The sequence below is a fragment of the Propithecus coquereli genome, unplaced genomic scaffold (genome assembly GCF_000956105.1).
Source record: "Propithecus coquereli isolate 6110/MARCELLA unplaced genomic scaffold, Pcoq_1.0 Scaffold170, whole genome shotgun sequence".
Taxonomy (NCBI): domain Eukaryota; kingdom Metazoa; phylum Chordata; class Mammalia; order Primates; family Indriidae; genus Propithecus; species Propithecus coquereli.
Window position 1 is genome coordinate 608,516 of NW_012141636.1, and position 17,945 is coordinate 626,460.

The 17,945-nt window shown below is 45.7% G+C and overlaps 1 protein-coding gene across 1 annotated transcript; it reads right to left on the reverse strand.

Annotated features, from left to right (window-relative positions):
- Positions 1 to 12,776: 12,776 nt before the first annotated feature.
- FAM181B (family with sequence similarity 181, member B) lies at positions 12,777 to 14,621 on the reverse strand. The gene has a single exon (XM_012641790.1). The coding sequence runs from the start codon at positions 14,492 to 14,494 to the stop codon at positions 13,214 to 13,216; it is 1,281 nt and encodes a 426-aa protein (XP_012497244.1). The 5' UTR covers positions 14,495 to 14,621; the 3' UTR covers positions 12,777 to 13,213.
- Positions 14,622 to 17,945: the final 3,324 nt, after the last annotated feature.

Here is a 17,945-nt window from a genome sequence, read left to right on the forward strand (position 1 = left end):
GCACTCTACCCCGGACAACACAGTGAGACTCTGAATACAAAAAAAAAAAATCTATAATTTCCTCTTTATTCTATTGAAATGTTCCAGCACGTCTTTTGGACATTCAGTTTAAATACCATATTCAAGCTTTATCAATTAAGCTATTCCCATCAAAATAAAAGGAGGGACCACTCTGGGAGGCTGAGACGAGTGGATTGTTTGAGCTCAGGAGTTCGAAACCAGCCTGAGCAAGAGCGAGACCCCATCCTTACTAAAAATAGAAAGAAATTAATCGGACAACTAACAACATATAGAAAAAATTAGCCGGGCATGGTGGCACATGTCTGTAGTCCCAGCTACTTGGGAGGCTGAGGCAGAAGGATTGCCTGAGCCCAGGAGTTTGAGGTTGCTGTGAGCTAGGATGACGCCACGGCACTCACTCTAGCCTGGGCAACACAGTGAGACTCTGTCTCAAAAAAAAAAATAAAATAAAATAAAAATAAAAGGAGGGACAATGTAAAATGTGTTCAGAATTATATATGCTTTTAAAAATCACTAAGTATATTCTTAATAGGAGAGAAATTCAATTTTGACAAAGCATCAATAAGAACTACATTCTCTGCTTATAATTTTACACATCAAATGGATCAGAAGAAATTTCTACAGACTAGCTTCTGACTCCATACATTTCAAACCTTTATTCTCCTCTCCTACTCACATGTTCCCTATCCCAGGCTCTGTGGAACAGACTCTATTCAGTACAACCTCTGACCCTGCATTGTCTTTTCACAACTGCACAGTGGGTGTAGGAGTATTCCTGCAAACCATTCCTATACCAGAACAGCTGGCAATAACTCTACATGGAAGCGATAGAGAACCACAATGGTATAGCAACTACACTTAAGCTAAATATATCCCCACTCAACTTCTCATTATCTGAATCCCAAAAGTGTCCAAGCCTCCCCAACACCATCCAACACGAAGAGAAGTATAATGGAGGGGAAGTTGAAAAGGAAGGAGACACACTCCTAACCAATTACATGCAGTTGAAAATATCTTACTTTTGCAAATTTCAGAAAGCATAACCACGTGAGCACATTGCCAGGGGTCCCGCACTTCTCCACTTGCACACCTTGGGCCTACGAAAGGACCTGTGCAAGTGATGATCCCTGAAGATAGAGCTTCATTGGTGTCACGGTAAATCTGTCTCTCATTTCCATTATTGACTGGATTAGCTACGACCAACTCACACACCTATTTTGATTAAGGTAACCCTAACTGCTGTAACAAACACAAAGATGCGTAATGGCTCAAAGACAATTAGAGGCTTCTTTCTTGCTATGTAAAGTACAAAAGAGGTTTTCTTCACTGACTGGCAGCTCTCCTCCAAGTGGTAACTTGGAGACCCAGATCCCTTCCATCTTGTGGCTCTACCTTCAACACATGAATTCCAAAACTATCGGGCTCATCTGTGTCAAACCACAAAAGGAAAAAGAGCTTGGAGACTTATATGTGGAAATTTTTATGGGCCAGACTTACAAGTGATGCATATAACTTCCTCTCACATTCCATCACCTAAACTCAGTTGCGTGGATACATCTAACTGCAAGCCAAGAGCTGAGAGTGGAAACTATAGCTTTGTAGCACCTCGGGTCTGCAGAGGTTTCCAGTTTTCCTCTAGTATCACTCTGAAGTCTGGGGTTACAAAAATAGAAAGTGGACGGCTACATCGATCCCTATTTGGTGGTTGTCAGGGAAGGCACAAATTTAAGAGAAGATGAAAACAAATCCATTCCTATTACCTCCAGGCCAATGAAGCTACTCACAAAAGCTAGAGTCATTTTCATGTATGACCACTAGATGGCTCTTTAGGCCTTTGGATTCCCCAAGTTTTGAGGAGATGCTTTTCAGTGAAGCAGGATAAAAGGATTTTCCAGTCATCTGAGCAGAGATATAAATGGCCCTATTCTTCCTGGCCTCACTAAAAGAATGGGTCTGGGCCTGCCTCCACCTCAGGAAGATTGGTAACCAAGAGAAAAGAGAAGTCAGCGCTGTTAAGCAGGACATGGGGCAGTCCACTGGAAGCAGAAACACTGAGCCCAGAAGGCCTGGCCAGAGCCCCAGCTCTGCCCACAATGCTCAGTGGGCTGTGGCCTCAGACTACCTATTTTATTGTCTACAAAATGGAGACTATAATATAACTTTAATTTAATACAGGTTTCCTGCTTTTCCAAGGGCTTTCATGAACATCCTCTGCTCTTGTCCCGATGACATCCCACTGAGGTGGGCATTAGGCATTATTGGTCCCACTTTGCAGGTGGGGAAACTAAGGGACTAAAATGTCAAATAACTTGCCCAATGAGGTCACAAGACAAGTTATTCTTTTCACTGTTCGGTGCTTTGCATTCTATAAAACACTGCCGATGCTTTGACATCCTCGTTCCGCACTATAGCACATGTAACCAAGACAAGTATTGTTATCACTATATTCATTTTACAGAGGAAAAATACTAAGATTCAGGCAGACTTAAGCAACCTGCCCGATTTGGAGCATTAAGGTTATATTTCACATTTCCAGATTTCCCCTTAAAATTAGCTTCTTAATCTTAACACCAATCACTTTTACTGGACAAAAGGGCTGATTCTCTCTACTTACAGTCACACACAGAGTATAAAGACTTAAATTCTTCTTAAATGTTTAGAAAAGACTTTTTTCCCCTATCTTCCTTTAAACATAATCCTGTGATATGGGCCACTGTCAAGATCAGCTCTATCTTTTACATGCTGTAGCCGTACATTTTGTCAACTATCTAAATAAAGAAAATAGAAACACAAAGGCATTAACGGAGTCTGAGACACAAGCAGGTAAGAGAGTGTGCGGCCAATCATCAGCACCACTGTGAGAAGCATCTGGGGCAGAGCTGAGGTTTTCGAACTGTGCCCCGCCTGGGGCCCAGCTTCCTCAGCCATGTCAGTGAGTCTCGGGTGGAGTCCAGGCTGTTTTTCAAGAGCTCCCCTCACTCCAGGAGATTTGCGTGCACAGCCACGACTGAGGATGATTCTGCTCTCCGAGGTAAGATCCAGGTCTAAAAGTCCATGATGTGTTCATATGTTTGAAATTTTTACCTTAGCCAAAGAAAGATGAAAATCTCACTCAGAGAAAATACTAAAGTGACCTAAAAATAAGCTACAAGTATTAGCACAGAGTCAAATACAGTTAAATAAACAATAGGTCTTGGATCTTCCTCAGACTCCAGATGAAATGGAAATAAATTCACAGCTAAAATGGATATTTTATTCTCCAACTATAGGATTTTCAGATCCCACTGACACTTATTAGTGGCTTGCATGTGGCAAACACTATGCTGGAGGATTTCAGTTCATCCTCACGACCACCACATGGAGACATCGTGCATCCCTGTTTTACAGATGAGAACACTCACACTCAGAAATGATCGAGTGACTGACCTATCCGGCGCTAGTGAGTATCAGAGTTGGTTATATCCAGGTCTTAGAAATAACAATATTTACCAGTGCCTGCGAGACTACTATATGACTGGCCTTTAGCAGTAGCTACATACATGATTTCTAATTCATATACCAAATCTGAAAAGTAGAGGATGTTGTTAATCCCACTTTCCAGATGAGAAAACAGAGGCTTAGAAAGGTTCAGTAACTCTGCTAAATGGCATCAGTAGGAAAAGGCAGAAGTGAAATTCAAACCAGGTCAACTGGGTCCGTGACCACCACAGTGTGGCAATTCCAGGTCCAAGGCTGCTGTTGCAGCTGTTGTTATTTTACCACCTTTTACCCTTGTCCAGCTTGCTCTCAGCAGTTGATGTGCGGTAACCTACAGGGACGAAGGTAAGGTCCTCCCAACTGAATTGTGGCCCTGCTCAAAGAGAGGATAATAATTAGCCTCATGCTGCAGGGCTTCCTGTTTCCTCATGCCATTGTGTGGACAAGAATGGCTTTTCTTACAATGTCCTGGCAGCAACCCATGACTCAGGCCTGTGCCAACCTGATTCAGATTCTGTCCGAGTTCTGGGCTGCTGTTCAAATGTGTCCTGAGTTTCTCTGGGCCACTTTATCCCCTGCCATGCATTGAAATCCTGTTGTTATGGGCAGAATTGATTAAGAGATCGGATTTTAAGCAGCATTCTGCACCCAGAATTTGGGGCTCTGAGCCTGGTGGACCACCCACCACGGGGCCCTCAGAGGAAGGCTTGCTCCCCACCAGAAGAAGGACCAGACAGACACTCCAGGCACCCTGGGAAGATGCGCCATTCCTGCCCAGCAGCCACAAGTCTTTTGTGCAATGTTTTGTTTTGTCTTCTGGGGTAAAGACTCACTCCACCATTGCTCCTTTACAAACCAGCTCATCTGAAGGGGCCGGTTAGTCACGGATTCCGAGTCATTGTGGAGGGATGGAATGTTTTCAGTTCCAGAGCTTCCAGGACTTTTTAAATACCGAGACGAAAATCCCAGAGCATCCAGAGATCTTTCTCACTGGATACAGAGGAGGGACCAAGAAGTCCAAGGCTCTTTTTCAGCTCTCTGCTTGGGCCTCTTTGGGCACGAATTGTAACAATAATAGCTACCATTCGAAGAGGATCCTTGTATAATGCTGAAAGATTTATATACATTATCTAATGCAGCCACAACCCTGTCTGGTATCATTATTGCCATTTGACAGAAGAATAAATTGAAGCTCTGGTTTAAATAACTTGCCCAAGGGCACGCAGCTAAAAGGGAAAAGCAGGAATTAACATTCAGGTCTCTCTGACTCCAGTGACTACAAAGATTCCCCGCAGCATTCACACCTCCTTACCAACGTAGCCAAGACCCACCCACAGTGGCCACTACCAGAGAGTAGGGAGCTCTTGTTTAGTAAGAAAAGTTGCTGGCTAGACTCAGATAGGTAGGAACAGGAAATAAACTTTGAACACTGATGAGCCACCCACCCACCCAGGGCCAAGGAGGCCCAGAGTCAAGCAAAAGAGTTTAAAAGAAAAACTTGGTGACCTAAGTAGATCCCAGAAAGAGAAGAAGAGGAATGTTGGTGGGGCTGGGTCCCAGAGGTACAAGTGCCAGAACCAGTCCTGACCCAGTGCTCCTAGGGCCTGGCCCCCAAGGAGGAGCTCAATCTCCCAGAATGCCCACGGGGCCTCTGCAGCAAATGGGAGCAGCTGGCACCAGCAAGTCTGCTCTCCTGGACAGGACCAGTTTTCAGTGATGACCTTCAGGGCCCACTAGCTTCATAGTGCCTTTGTGCAAATTTTTACTGTAAAAATAAATAACCATCCCCTTCCTTGGGTGCACAGCTTGTTGGCACTAGAGTAAGTATTAGTTGCGTTTTGGTTTCCACTCATCTCCTATCCATGCACACTTGCACAGTATATAATCTGTACAGTCCTCTGTTACATGGCAAACAATGACAGCAGCAGATTTATCAGAGCCCTGTTCTAGACTCACTCAAATGGCAAAGCCAGCCTGAGTCCCCTATTTGGACTCTATAAGTCTTTAGGGCTGGCAAACCCTCCAGGGTTTGACATACTCTGGGGCGAGAGGACGGCAGTAAAGAGGAGATACTAAGGCTTTATATAATAAGGCAGGTAGGTGCTTGAGCAATTACTGGAACATAAAAGAAACCTAGTCATAGCTGTTCCCTAATTGTGGAGTTGTTCACACAAGTTATACTACCTCTCCTGTTCCAAGTCCCTGCTTGCTCACTGCGGGCTATTCTGGTTTGTATGTCTTCTGTGTAGGTAAATCCTAGGGACTCTCCTAGTCAGCTGTGAACTGATTTATGTTTGTTTCTCACTGTATATTAGCAAGAGGACTTATGATTATAAACTGGAATCTCTTGTGAATTTGGACAGTGTGAGTCAGTCCTCCAGCCTTGGATCAAATACGTGGCACTGACTAAATAAATGCCAGATGGAAAATGAGTTTTAACCCATGCAGATGGTAGTAAACAGAACTGAATTCATGCTCAGAAGGCAAGAGCATCCGGTCGAATTAGCAATGTCTGAAATGACTATAGGAGTGAGGAGTGGTTCCTGCCACACATTTGCCAACCCTGGACCTCATCGAATTTCTGCAAATACCTTTTATACCCTCCCCCATAACACATATGCTCACTCTCTTGCGCTTTTATCCCATTGTCTTGTCCATCTTTCCTATCATCATATTCCCAGAACTTAGCACACAATACCAGCCCTCAGTAGATGGCTTAATAAAAATGTGTGAAATGAAAGAAAGATGATGTAGCTCGCTGGAGCCTTCTGTGATACATCTCGCAGAGCGGTGACACTCTTTGTTCCCACTGGACCTCGTCTCTGCCCTGGCTCCAGCACCTACCACATAGTGCTGTAATTCTGTGTTGGTTGTCTATCTATCCCTATTGGTTATGGGCTACTTAAAGTTAGGACCTGTGTTATGTTCATCTCTGCATCTTAACATCTTATACATAATGGGCAAAAATCGAGGCTCTGTAAATGGTGTCAGAATGAGCAACTAAGTTGCTCAGGCAGTTTCCCTCACTAGAATTGCCCTCCCTCACCCACTTGTTCACCAGACCCTACACATCCTTCCAGTCCCTGCTCCCACACGACAGCACACTCTGATTTCACATCATAGCCCTGCCGCCTTGACCACACAGGTGTGATGGAAATGGCAGATGGGCACACAGATTATTTAGTTCGGTTCAGAGGTCTTTCCATAAAATAGCGTAACATTTCTTTATTACTATTTTCTACCTTGAGAAAAAATAAAGTTGTTTTTGCACTGTTGCCAAACAAAAAGAACCATGATTTATACAGCTAATTTTGTGGAGTGTTTTTTTTTTTTTTTTAACAATCCCACCAATTTCTGACTTTAACGAAAAAATCTCTCCTTCTGAGAAATGAAAAACTGGTTTTTTGTGGGGTGGATGTTAGAAAGAAACCAAAACAGAACAAGAGCCATGATTAGGGCTGGGGGCCAGAAAAGCAGATGAGTCACAAGGTCCTAGAGGTAAGTGGGACTTGGGCTTGTTTTAAGCCAGACTGGAATATGCATTTGCAGTGGAGAAGGGCAGGAGGGGCAGGTGGGGCATTCAGAGTTGTTAGACTCCATGACAGGAAGTCACCTGAGAGGTAGCATTCTAGTTCCAAGGCATCTTTGATTCCCTTGAGGCAGAGCTCACTGTGAATTTGGTAGCAAGAAAGGACAGGGTCTTGCCAACAGCAAAGAGGGCTGTTAATTCCTTCACATGACAAATATTTGAGGCCCTGTATGTCAGACACAGGTAGTCCCTGGGGGTACAGCAATGAACGAGATGTACACAGCCTTCACTCACAAGCTGGAAGTCTAGGGAAGAGCACGGGTCTCAGACCTCAGCTAAGCAAGCTGGGCATCCAGTGGGGCTTCAGACCCAGCTGAACTTGAGTGGGAACCAACACAGAAGCTGTACCATACAGGTGACACATCAACAGGCACAGGGGAAAGGCTACACCATTTCCAGTACACAGATGCTCACCAGCTTCTGCACCACCCCTGCTGGACACCCAGGTGACCATTAGACTCACCTGTTGGTGAGGAGCAGACTCCTCATGCACTGTCAGGATGGGATCTTACTGGCCCAGGTGCTAAGCATTGGCCGCTGAGTAGAGCTGGATGTGGTGAAGCTCCACAGTAGCCTCAGAGGGCTTAACAAGTAGTCAGCTTATAACACTGCCAGAGGTGCCTCATTATTACCTAAACCTGGGCACAAACTGAACCGCTCAGTCCACTCTGTAGCATTCTTTGCTGCTGAAAGCTCATCTTTCACGTTGCGGGCAGCGTCTAGAGGTTTTGTTTTAGTACATCTGTACAGAGCCCCTTTCCTAGTAGTCTCTGAAATAAAATAAAATAAAATAAATGTGGTATGGTTACATAGGTCTTTTTTAAGCGCAAGAAACTTTGTGAGGCACAACAAATAGGATTTTCACTTGTCATGGTCTTCCTTATTTGCTGCATTTTTAGTTTCCTAGGACTGCTATAAGAACATACCAAAAACTGGGTGGCTTAAAACAACATAAGTTTATTATTTCATAGTTCTTTAAGCTAGAAGTCCAAAATCCAGGTGTCAGCAGAGCTGACAGTTCTCTGACATCTCTAGAGGTGGATCCTTCCTTGCCTTTTCTAGCATCTGGTGGTTGCCAGCAATCCCTGGCATTCCTTGGCTTATAGACACATCCCTCTCGCCACATGCCCATCTTCTCCCCGTGTGTCTTCACACTGTCTGCCTTTTATGCCTGTGTCCAGATTTCCCCTGGAGGAGGCAGACAAGAGTTGCTTAGAACAGTGTCTTTAAAACTGTAGGCCCAACCCATTAGTAAGTCATGAAATCAACTTAATGGACAATAGCCAGGTTTTATTAAGAGATAGAGTAGAAAATATCAGTGTATCCCATAGCTGCTCAGAAAGAATAGGGGCTTTGTAAAAAAAAATTGTTTTAATTACATATTCAAAACAGATAATTGAATATTAAAATAGATAATAATCTAATAATATTTCCACTATGAAATATGGGAATGTTTGTATGAATATGGATTTATATAAATGTGGATATGGATATATTGGGACATAACATCTAATGAAGTTTTTTTGAAGGTCATGGATAAGAATGTTTGAGACATACTGACTTAGAAGGAATAGGCCTTGCTAACCATTTGGACAGGATGAGAGAGACTACAAGAAAGAATGTGGCTAGGTTGACTGTGGCTACTCAGTTTGCATGTGTGTGTTCAATTTTGGACATAAAGTTTGAGGAGTTTACAACCCCCCACCACCACCACGACGAGGAGGCACTGTCTAGGAAATAAGTAGGTAATGGGTCTAGCACAGAGGAAAGAAGCCAAGGCTGCATGTATAGATTTGAAGATCACTGATACATTAAGAATAATTGAAGCCTTGGGAAGAGAAACTAACACCCAGAATGTGTAGAGGAACAAGAGCAAAGGGCAGAAGTGAGGGGACATGGGGCACACCAGTGTGGAAAAAGAAGGGTTCCAGCAAAGAGAAAAAGAAGGCATGGCTGGAAAGTTAAGATCCAAAACACCCAAGAAGGAGAGTTTTAGGACGATGGAGCCCAGCTGTTCAAATGCAGCACAGAGGGGAAGAAAACTGAAGACTGACAACCCCATGTTTGGTAACTGGGGCTTCCAGGAGAGAAACGGTGGGACAGAGGTAGTTTTCCCAGGCTGAGGGATTCCTTGGTATGTGGAACTTTCAGTGCTAAAACTGGGACAGTCCCAGGCAAACTGGAATGGTTGGTCATTGTAGGACTCAAAATAGTTAAGGTTTAAATAGCAGGTGAGGTAGAAGCAAAAAGTGTAGATTCTTTTTCTGAGACTTGACTCTAAAGAGAAAAAGATAGAGGAACACAGGGTTATGAATGTTTTTTACTTATTTATTCCCCCTAATTCTTAATTTTTTAAATCATGCTAAAGGATTATTTCTAGAATGAGAGAAAAAAGTGAGGAGAGAGGGTGAGGCTGAAGATATAGGACAATAATGATAATCAATGGAGCAATATCTCATCCTCATGAAGCAGAAAGGGCAGGATCTGAGCCATGAGGGCAAAAGAAGTTCCTGCCTGCTAGAGAGAGACTCGTGTGAAAACAGGGTGGGAAATGGAGGGGGTCACAGAAGGTGGTCTCCATCTTGTCAGGACCTGGAAATGAAGGGAGGGGTAGGGAAGAGGTTTGAATTGAGATAGGCAAAAGCTGGGACATCCAGAGGATGCAGGAAGACACTAAAACACATGCCAGGTACCAAGGAATGCATAGCTGAGATGGGAAATCATGAATATGTGGCATACAAATATAATTATTTCTCATTACCAACTAGGCTAGGATCCCCAGCCTATCCAAAGTCATACAATTACAAGCACATTGTAACATGTTTCTAGTCTTAAAAAATATCTACCCATTGCATTTCAAAAGAATTCTTTATAGGCAATGATGTAGCTAAGCAAGAGATGAAAATAGATTCTAACAGATTTCAGTAGAAAATGACACAGGAGAGGAAACACGTTCAGCCGTTGGCAGGACTTACATTAATGGGCTCCTACCATAGTAGGTGGCATGGTTGGACACAGTCATTCTCAAACTGGAAGGCAAAGTGGGGAGAAGAGGAATCTGAAATGGGGCGATTTAGGGGCTTCATAGGGGCCTGGCACACATTCTTAGCATCCTAGATAACGGGATGGTTTGGAACCTTGACATAATGCCAAGCCTTGGCTGCCTGGTACTAAGTACTGCTCCTATGCCAAATCCCCACAATAATGCTTTGTGATAGATCGTTATCCAATTCTTCCAATGCGAAACCACATTTCAACTTGGTTAACTTACTGGTCCACAGCTGTAAATTAGCAGAGATGAGATGTTCCTAAGTTGATTGATTTAGCCTCTCACCTCAGCCTTTCTTATTTGTCACCTATAACAATGAAAATAATAACACCTAAGCACAGGCCTCTGTAAGAAATAAATGAAATAATGTATGTGAAAGCACCAGGCACCCACAGACATGGCATTATATATTTCTCTAGCATAGTGGTTCTCAAATGGCAGTCATTTTGCTTCCCTGGGGACATGCAGTAATGGAGATACTCTGATTGTCACAACTAGGGGAGTGCTATTGGCATCTAATGGGTAGATGCCACAGATGTTGCTGAACATTCTACTATGCACAGGGTAGCCCCTATGGCAAAGTATTATAGGGCCCAAAATGTCAATAGTGCTAAGGTTGAGAACCTTGTTAGTAGCAGAATGTGGCAGACTGAAAACACACACTCTTATAAAGCATGGCACAGCCTGGCAAGTAACAGGCAGGTCCTAATACCATTAGGACACTAGTAGATGTGGATCTGGGATCCTCAACTTGCTTTCAACAACTTATTTAACCTGTCTGAGCCTGAGTTTTCAAATGAGGATAATTACAGCATCGATCTCATGGGACTGTTAAGAGCCTGGTGCTTAGCTCAATGCCTGGCATGTGGAAACACACAAAGTTGGTATTATTATTAATGAAAGCCATGGAAAGCAAGACACTGGAAGAGAGATAACTTGTTTTACTAAACTAGGTTAAGAAGGAAAAGAAAAATTAAGAAAGAAACATTACAATGACACTGTAGCCTTAGCAATAGCCACAGAGTTATTAATGTTTTTCTACAGTGCAATTCTATCCTGGATTGTACTCACCATAAAGCAGTTTAGATAAATTAAATAATTATTAAGTAATATTCTGTTTGCATGATGGAATTAATCAATTTTCACCACTCTGAAAGAAATTCAATAGACACCACATTTCTGGAGTTGCAATCGTTCTTTCCATCATTAACAAGACTCATTGCTATCTTTCCTGTGGTGCTTTCCTGAGAAAAGTTTTATTTTGAATAAAGTGATTTAGTGATAACACTTAAAGTCACATCTACCATTGCTTGATACCCATTTTTTCACAAATTCCTTTCTGAAAGTATAGTACTTTTGATTTGTGCAAATATTAACCTAGATTTTTAAATCCACTGCAGTGACACTGGATTTTCAATTTTCTCACATCTAGCTATTCTTACAATCTATGTAGGCTGCCTTGAACAGAAGCAGCTCTCCTTTGCAGCATAATCAGTAGGCAGCATCTCCCTCATAGTTTCTGGGTGTTGCTCTCTTCATGCATTTTCACCAGCTGGTCTACAGCAGAGGGGCTCCCTCTTTTCCCCCTAGCAGGTTACTTCCCACCAGTCTTTCCTCCTCTGCCTCTCAACCATCCTCATGGTGCTGTGTGTCCTCTCTGCCACATTCAGGGCGGGATGACATATTTCTCTGACTTTTTCCCCCAAGTCTCCCTAAGACAACAGATCAGGTTCCTACCTCCGGAGCCCCTTCAGATTCCATTCATCAAACCTGCTATTCAGGAACAGAGAGACTCCTTTGGCAAATTCACACCCTTCACCATTCCCTTCCACGAAAGGGTGGGTACAGGGGGGAGGAAGCACAGGGAGGCAGAAACCAACAGAAGTGGAAGGAGGGAATGGAACAGGAGAAGGACAGGTGGTAAAGAGGTGGTACAGCTTGTAAGGGAAAGGACAATCACCAGGCAAATAGATGGGCCAAAAAAGAGCATGGGACTCACAATCTTAATTGCATCCGTGGGTAGAAACCATTTATGTATATAAATATACATGTATGTATATATAAAATATACATATATATATGCAGAACCAATCAAGCACTGCAGCAGCCTCTAGGCATTTTATACATTTCCCTCTGAGCTACCAAGAAGTTGGGAAGAAGTCAGAGTGGAGAAACATTATCATCCCTACCCTCTCAGACAAGGAAATTTAGATGCAAAGTTTACAACTTAGATGCAAAGGTTACAACTTGCCCAGTCTCCCCCTCCCGAGGTGGTTGGAAAATGGGAAAAGGAAAAGAGAGACATGGACCCCAGTTTGCCAAATTAAGTCTCCTACATCAGAGATTTGCAAGAAAAGCCGACCGAAAGAAACATCAGAGAGAGCAATGAGAGGCCAGAGAGAGAAAGAGAAGGAAAGTGAGCAGTGGCACTGATAATGAGTGCAAAGAGATGGAAGGAGGAAGGGAGCAGAAAAAAAGTGAGTGGCAGAAGAGAACCCTACCCAAGGACAGGCACAGGAGGTCAGCAGTGGGCCACCGGCCTCCGTCCTCAGCAACGCGCTCACCTAGCAAGGCTGGGACCACAGGGAAAACCATCCTGTAAGAAAACACCCAAATCAATAATAACATGTCTCCGCTCCATTCTTTTCAATATAGGCTTTAATTCAAAATGTACTCAAGGGAAAGGCAGGGGAGGGGCCAGGCACTGTTTAAATGGGGCAATTACACTAAATACGCTGACCTTTGCTGAAAAATGGGAGAAGGGACAGGTAGCTACAGAAGCCACCTCTTGCCCCTCTGCCATCCCCACCCCACTCCCCAGACCATCTTGGTTTTGTGGCTCGTTCTGGTCCAGTAAGAACCTACCAAGATTTTTTGTTTTTGTTTTTTTAACACTCGAGACTGTGATTAAAACAATCCCCAACTCCTCTTCATCTCTTACTCTTAAGTTTATTAATTGAATTTTTTTTAATCCTGTTTCATCTCCACTTGCATTTTCCCATCGTCTTTAGACTTAGGAGAAAACCGCGGAGGCCTGGCGCTCCCACAGTAGTCTCCAGCGGGAAGGTGCCTCAGAGTCAGTCCCGGTGCGCCCCCTCCTCCCCCGGCGGCCCTTCCCAAACCCCGTCGGGTCTCCAAAGGCTGGCGTAGGCCGTGCGGCTGTAGCCGGCGCTGTAATCGTAGGACACCTGATGGGGCGGCGGCGGCGGCGGCAGGGCGCAGTCTGGGAAGAAGGGGGCGAAGGAGGCCAAAGGGCCCGGCCCCTCTTCCCCTCCTGGAGAGTCCGCGGCGGCGGGGTACAAGGGACGCAAGGGCTCGTTCAAGGTCAAGCCGCCGCGGGGGGCAGTCAGGGGTGGCTTCTTGGTCGCCGGGCAGCCAGGGACGCTCCAGGGCTCGGGGTACAGTAGGTTTCCCACTACCGCCGGCGGCGGCTCAAAGAAGCTGGGCTCCAGCTCCGGGGGTGCCCGCAGCACAGCCGCTCCGGCGGGGAACGCGTCGAGAGGCTCGGCGGCGAGCAAGACGGCCGCCTCTGTGCCGGCGCTGTAGTCGGGCCCCAGCAGCTCGAAGAACTCCGCGGCCTCCGCGCCCTTCTCCAGGTCGCCCAAGCTCACGCCCGGCCCCGACGGGCTGCACCCGCCGCCGCCCGCGCGGGACGGCTCAGTGAAGAAGGACGGGGGCAGGTTGCGGGCCCGAAGCGGGACCTTCCTGGCGCCCGGGACCGCCGTGCCCCCCGAGGGGCCGGCCCCATCCCCTCCGGCGCCCCCAGCTCCCGCTCCGCCGAGCCCGGCCGCCGGTGCAGCCACCGCAGCCCCAGCCGGCTCGGCATCGCCGGGGAGGTGGCGCAGCGAGTCGAAGAGTGCGGCCAGACTCCGGCTCTGCAGGCTGGCGGCCGCCGCGGCCTGCGACGCCTCCCGCCGAGGGGCCGGCTTGCCCGGGGCCGGGACCGCGACGGCCGGGGCGCTGGGGGCGACGAGCGGCCGCTTGGCGGGCGTGTCTGCAGCGCTTGGAGAGGGCGGGCCCGGCGCCGCGGCGCCCATGAGGCCGCTGCAGCGCTTGATCTGCTTCTGCAGGTACTTGCGGTGGTTCACCTTCCGCTTAGACTTGCCCGGCTTGTCCAGCGCCAGCTTGATGTTGCTGGACGCCGAGTCAATGAAGCTGAGCAGGTCACGGGTGGCCTCGCGCACGTCGCCGCCCTCGGCTCCCGACAGCAGCGCGCCCGCCGGCGCTCCGGTTTCATCGTCCTCGAAACAGCAGCCCTTGTCCAGGGCTCCGAAGGCGCCCCCTAGCCCGTCCGGGGAGCCCCCGAAGCCGAAGGACACGAAGGGGTGCGTGCTGAGGAGTGCCGCCTGCACCGCCATCGCCGCGGCTCCTGGGCGGTCCGCAGCGCGGCCCGTGCGCCCCCGGCCGGCTCCCGCCCGCGGCCCAGGCCCGGCTCCCGCCCCGGCGCGGCGCGCGCGACACAGCCCGCTAGCTCCGGGCCGGGCTGGCTGCTCGGCCTCCCGGGGGAGCTCATTAGGTCTTGTAAGCAAGGGGCGGAGGGAGGGAGCGCGGCGACCGCCCCGGTGGTGGAGGGGAGGGGCTTGCTTAGCCTGGCTTGGCGGGGCGGGGGTCGCTTTGGTTTTCTGTGCTTTCTCGAGCTCATCGCCTTAACCCCTTCGTTTCCCTTCGCCCCGCGTTATTTCTCGTGGCTACCTCCAACCTCAAGGGGTGAGGAAGACAATGGTCCATGCTCAATCTCTCCAGCTCACCTTCTGTGCAAGCAAGTCCTGGCACGGAAAACTGTCCCTGAGGCAGAGAAGACAGAAGTCTAGAGATGTGGATTTCAGTCCAGCTCTGGTAACAATAATAGCCACCAGCTACTGGGCCCTTGCTTCTTCCAGACACTGTCCATACATTATTTTATTTAATCTTTGAACAACAGCCCTGTGGATTACATATTATTATTACCGTCCAACAAATGTGGAAACTGCACCTCAGAGAGGTTCATTGAGTTGGCCAAGACTAGATCCAGTCCAGTCTGATTCCAAAGCCATTCCTAAGCTCTTGGCAAAACATATTCTCTCTTGGCCTCGCTTTTCTCATCTATAAGATGGAGGAAGAAAACTAGTGTTTCTTCAAGCTCTAGTTGTGGTCCTAAGATTCTAAGCTGCTCACTCTTCTGCCCCTTGTTAGAAGTAACAATTAGTCAACGGTAAAATGAGGCAGGCCCTTGGCCCATCTCATTATAGTACATAGACAGCAGGAGGCGTTCTCCCTCAGCCGGCTGTTACTTGAGAGAGAGCCCCATGTGTGTAAAACTCTCAGCATGTTAGAACAAAAAATGGATTAGAACCCCTCTCCTACCTGTCAGGCCATTTAGATTGTCCTTGGGGAACTTGTGTGTTTCATTTCAAGGATCACCTTAGGTTCACTTAAACCCAGTTTCACCTGGGCAATCCTCTAGAGATAGAGAAAACGAGCAATACGATCATTTTCAGAAGAGGTTCAGAAAAGACTTGGGCTCTGGTCTTAGCCTCACCACTCAATAGCCCTGTGACTTAGGTTGAAGTTCTTGCTCTGCTGAGTGCATGGCTTTGGACAAACCAGCTGACCTCTCTCTGCTTAGCTTACTCATGTTAAATGCAAATAAGGTTGCCCTCTTCACAGGGCACTTGTGATATTTAAAGGAAATATTGTGTGAAAATCCTTATCTGTTGGCTGTTCCATAGCCTGGATGAGTATTTGCCCTTACTTCTCTGAAACACACAAAGGTGACTATGTTCCCTTATGTATCTTCTCTATCACAGGGTATTCATGAGGATTAAATGAAATCACATACAAATGCTCCTTGACTTACCTTGGGGCTGTGTCCCAATAAACCTATCATAAGTTGAAAATACTGCAGGTCAAAATTCATGTCATTCCCCAATCAACCCATCATAAAGTCAAAAAATCCTAAAGTCAAACCATCGTAAGTTGGAAACCATCAGCATATGAAAATACTCTATGCATGGTAAAGTGTCCTCTAAATAATTTATTGTAGTTTAGATGCAGAGTCTTCATGGGGGAGATATACACTATCTCTATCAAAACTCTTTTCTTTAAGCCTCACTTTTTAGATGTAGCAAAACCATTTTTGAGCACCCTGAAGGCATAGCCTTACCAAAGAAGAAAGGCCAGATGAACACTCTTCATTTAGGAGATGAATCAGCCATTCCCAAACCCACATAGCTGTATCAAAATTTATTTTTTAATTCAATTTGACTCAATTATCATATACCTTTTATTGAAGTTACGTACCAGATTTTGCCCTCCATGACTGGACTATCTATTTATTTTACTCTTGGTAACATCTGCATTCAGAAAATTGTGTGGACCTGTGACTGATTTGTGATTCTTAGCCCTCAAATGTGGATGCTAGCATTACCTTTCCCCTTTGGAACACGTTCATTCCATAGGCCTCCAGGTCTGGTAGCCAAGAGCACTAACTCTTCCCACCCCCACCCCACCAACACACCTTCTTTCAACTGAGCAGCTCCTACAACTTGCCAGACACAGAGTGCATAGGACTCTACATTTAATTGACATCTTAGTCTGAAAAATCTCTTAATCCCCAAAGAGTTACCTAAACCCCAAAATAATTATATTCAAAATAAATGTCATATGAAAAGCTTGATATGTAAAAGTCTTTCTTCATTTCTGGATAATTGGAGTTCTAAGCCTCAAAGCTGATTTGGAGTTAGATGAGGCCAGGTTCAAATTCTGACCCTTTCTGTTGCTAGGAGAGTATCCTTGGACAAGTCAGTTCATCTTCCTAAGGCTCAGATTCCCTGTCTGCAAAATGAGAATGGTCATAACTGTTCTTGGGGTTTTTGTGATAATTACATGACATAACAGGCATATAATACCTCTAACTCTTACTTTACTTATCTGTGCAAGGGAGGTAATCTCAGCTCCTCGGGGTGTTGTGAGATGGTGTATATAAAAGCACCTGGCACAAGACAGCAATTCAACAAATGTCCATGTTCTTGATTCCTTAGGCCCTACCCATTTTTTACCAACACATCACCTTATAAAATCAGCATCATTTATCCTTCCCTTCAACAAAGTGAGTGACTATTTTCAAATGCAAAGGAGTAGCTATACTTGGGGGTTGTAGAAACATAGAAAAAGGGCAGTGTAAAATACTAGAGGGAGTGCTAAAACGAGCCAGAGACTGAGACTGGAGTCCAATCCTGCCCTTTATTACCTGACTGATTATAGAAAAGTCTCTTAACCCTCTGGACCTCGATGTTCTCATCTACAAAAAGGGAATAATAATGTGAGCCTATTTGATAGGGCTATTGTGAAAATCAGTAAGATAATGGAAATCAAAGTTTTTTGTCAACCCTAAAGCTCTACATACAAATATAAGACATTCATAGCTTAGAAGTTCTACAGCGCAATTCACAAAATTCATCCTTGCACATAAATATTCATCCAGTCACTTGCTCATTCAACAGAAAGATATTCACACCCACAAAGTGCTCAGCACTGTGCTACTATTGGGGATACAGAGACCACAAGCCATGATTTCTGTCTGCCCTTTGTGGTGGAAAGATAGGCATGCAAACAAGCCATTATAATATACTTCGATACATGTCTCCATGGAAGTAAATTAAAGGTACAATAGTTGATGAAATAAAAGGACCCTCAAGTTTACCAGAGGAGTTGGAGAAGGCTGCATAGACAGGTGGCATTCGAGCTAAAACTTAAATGATGCATTTGAGTTTGCCAAGAAAACAAGTAATATCTCAGGCAGAGAGAACAGCCTGGGCACAGGCATGGCTA

Excerpts from the sequence above, each read along its gene's own strand:
- FAM181B (XM_012641790.1), bottom strand. The coding sequence starts at position 14,494 with ATGGCGGTGCAGGCGGCACTCCTCAGCACGCACCCCTTCGTGTCCTTC.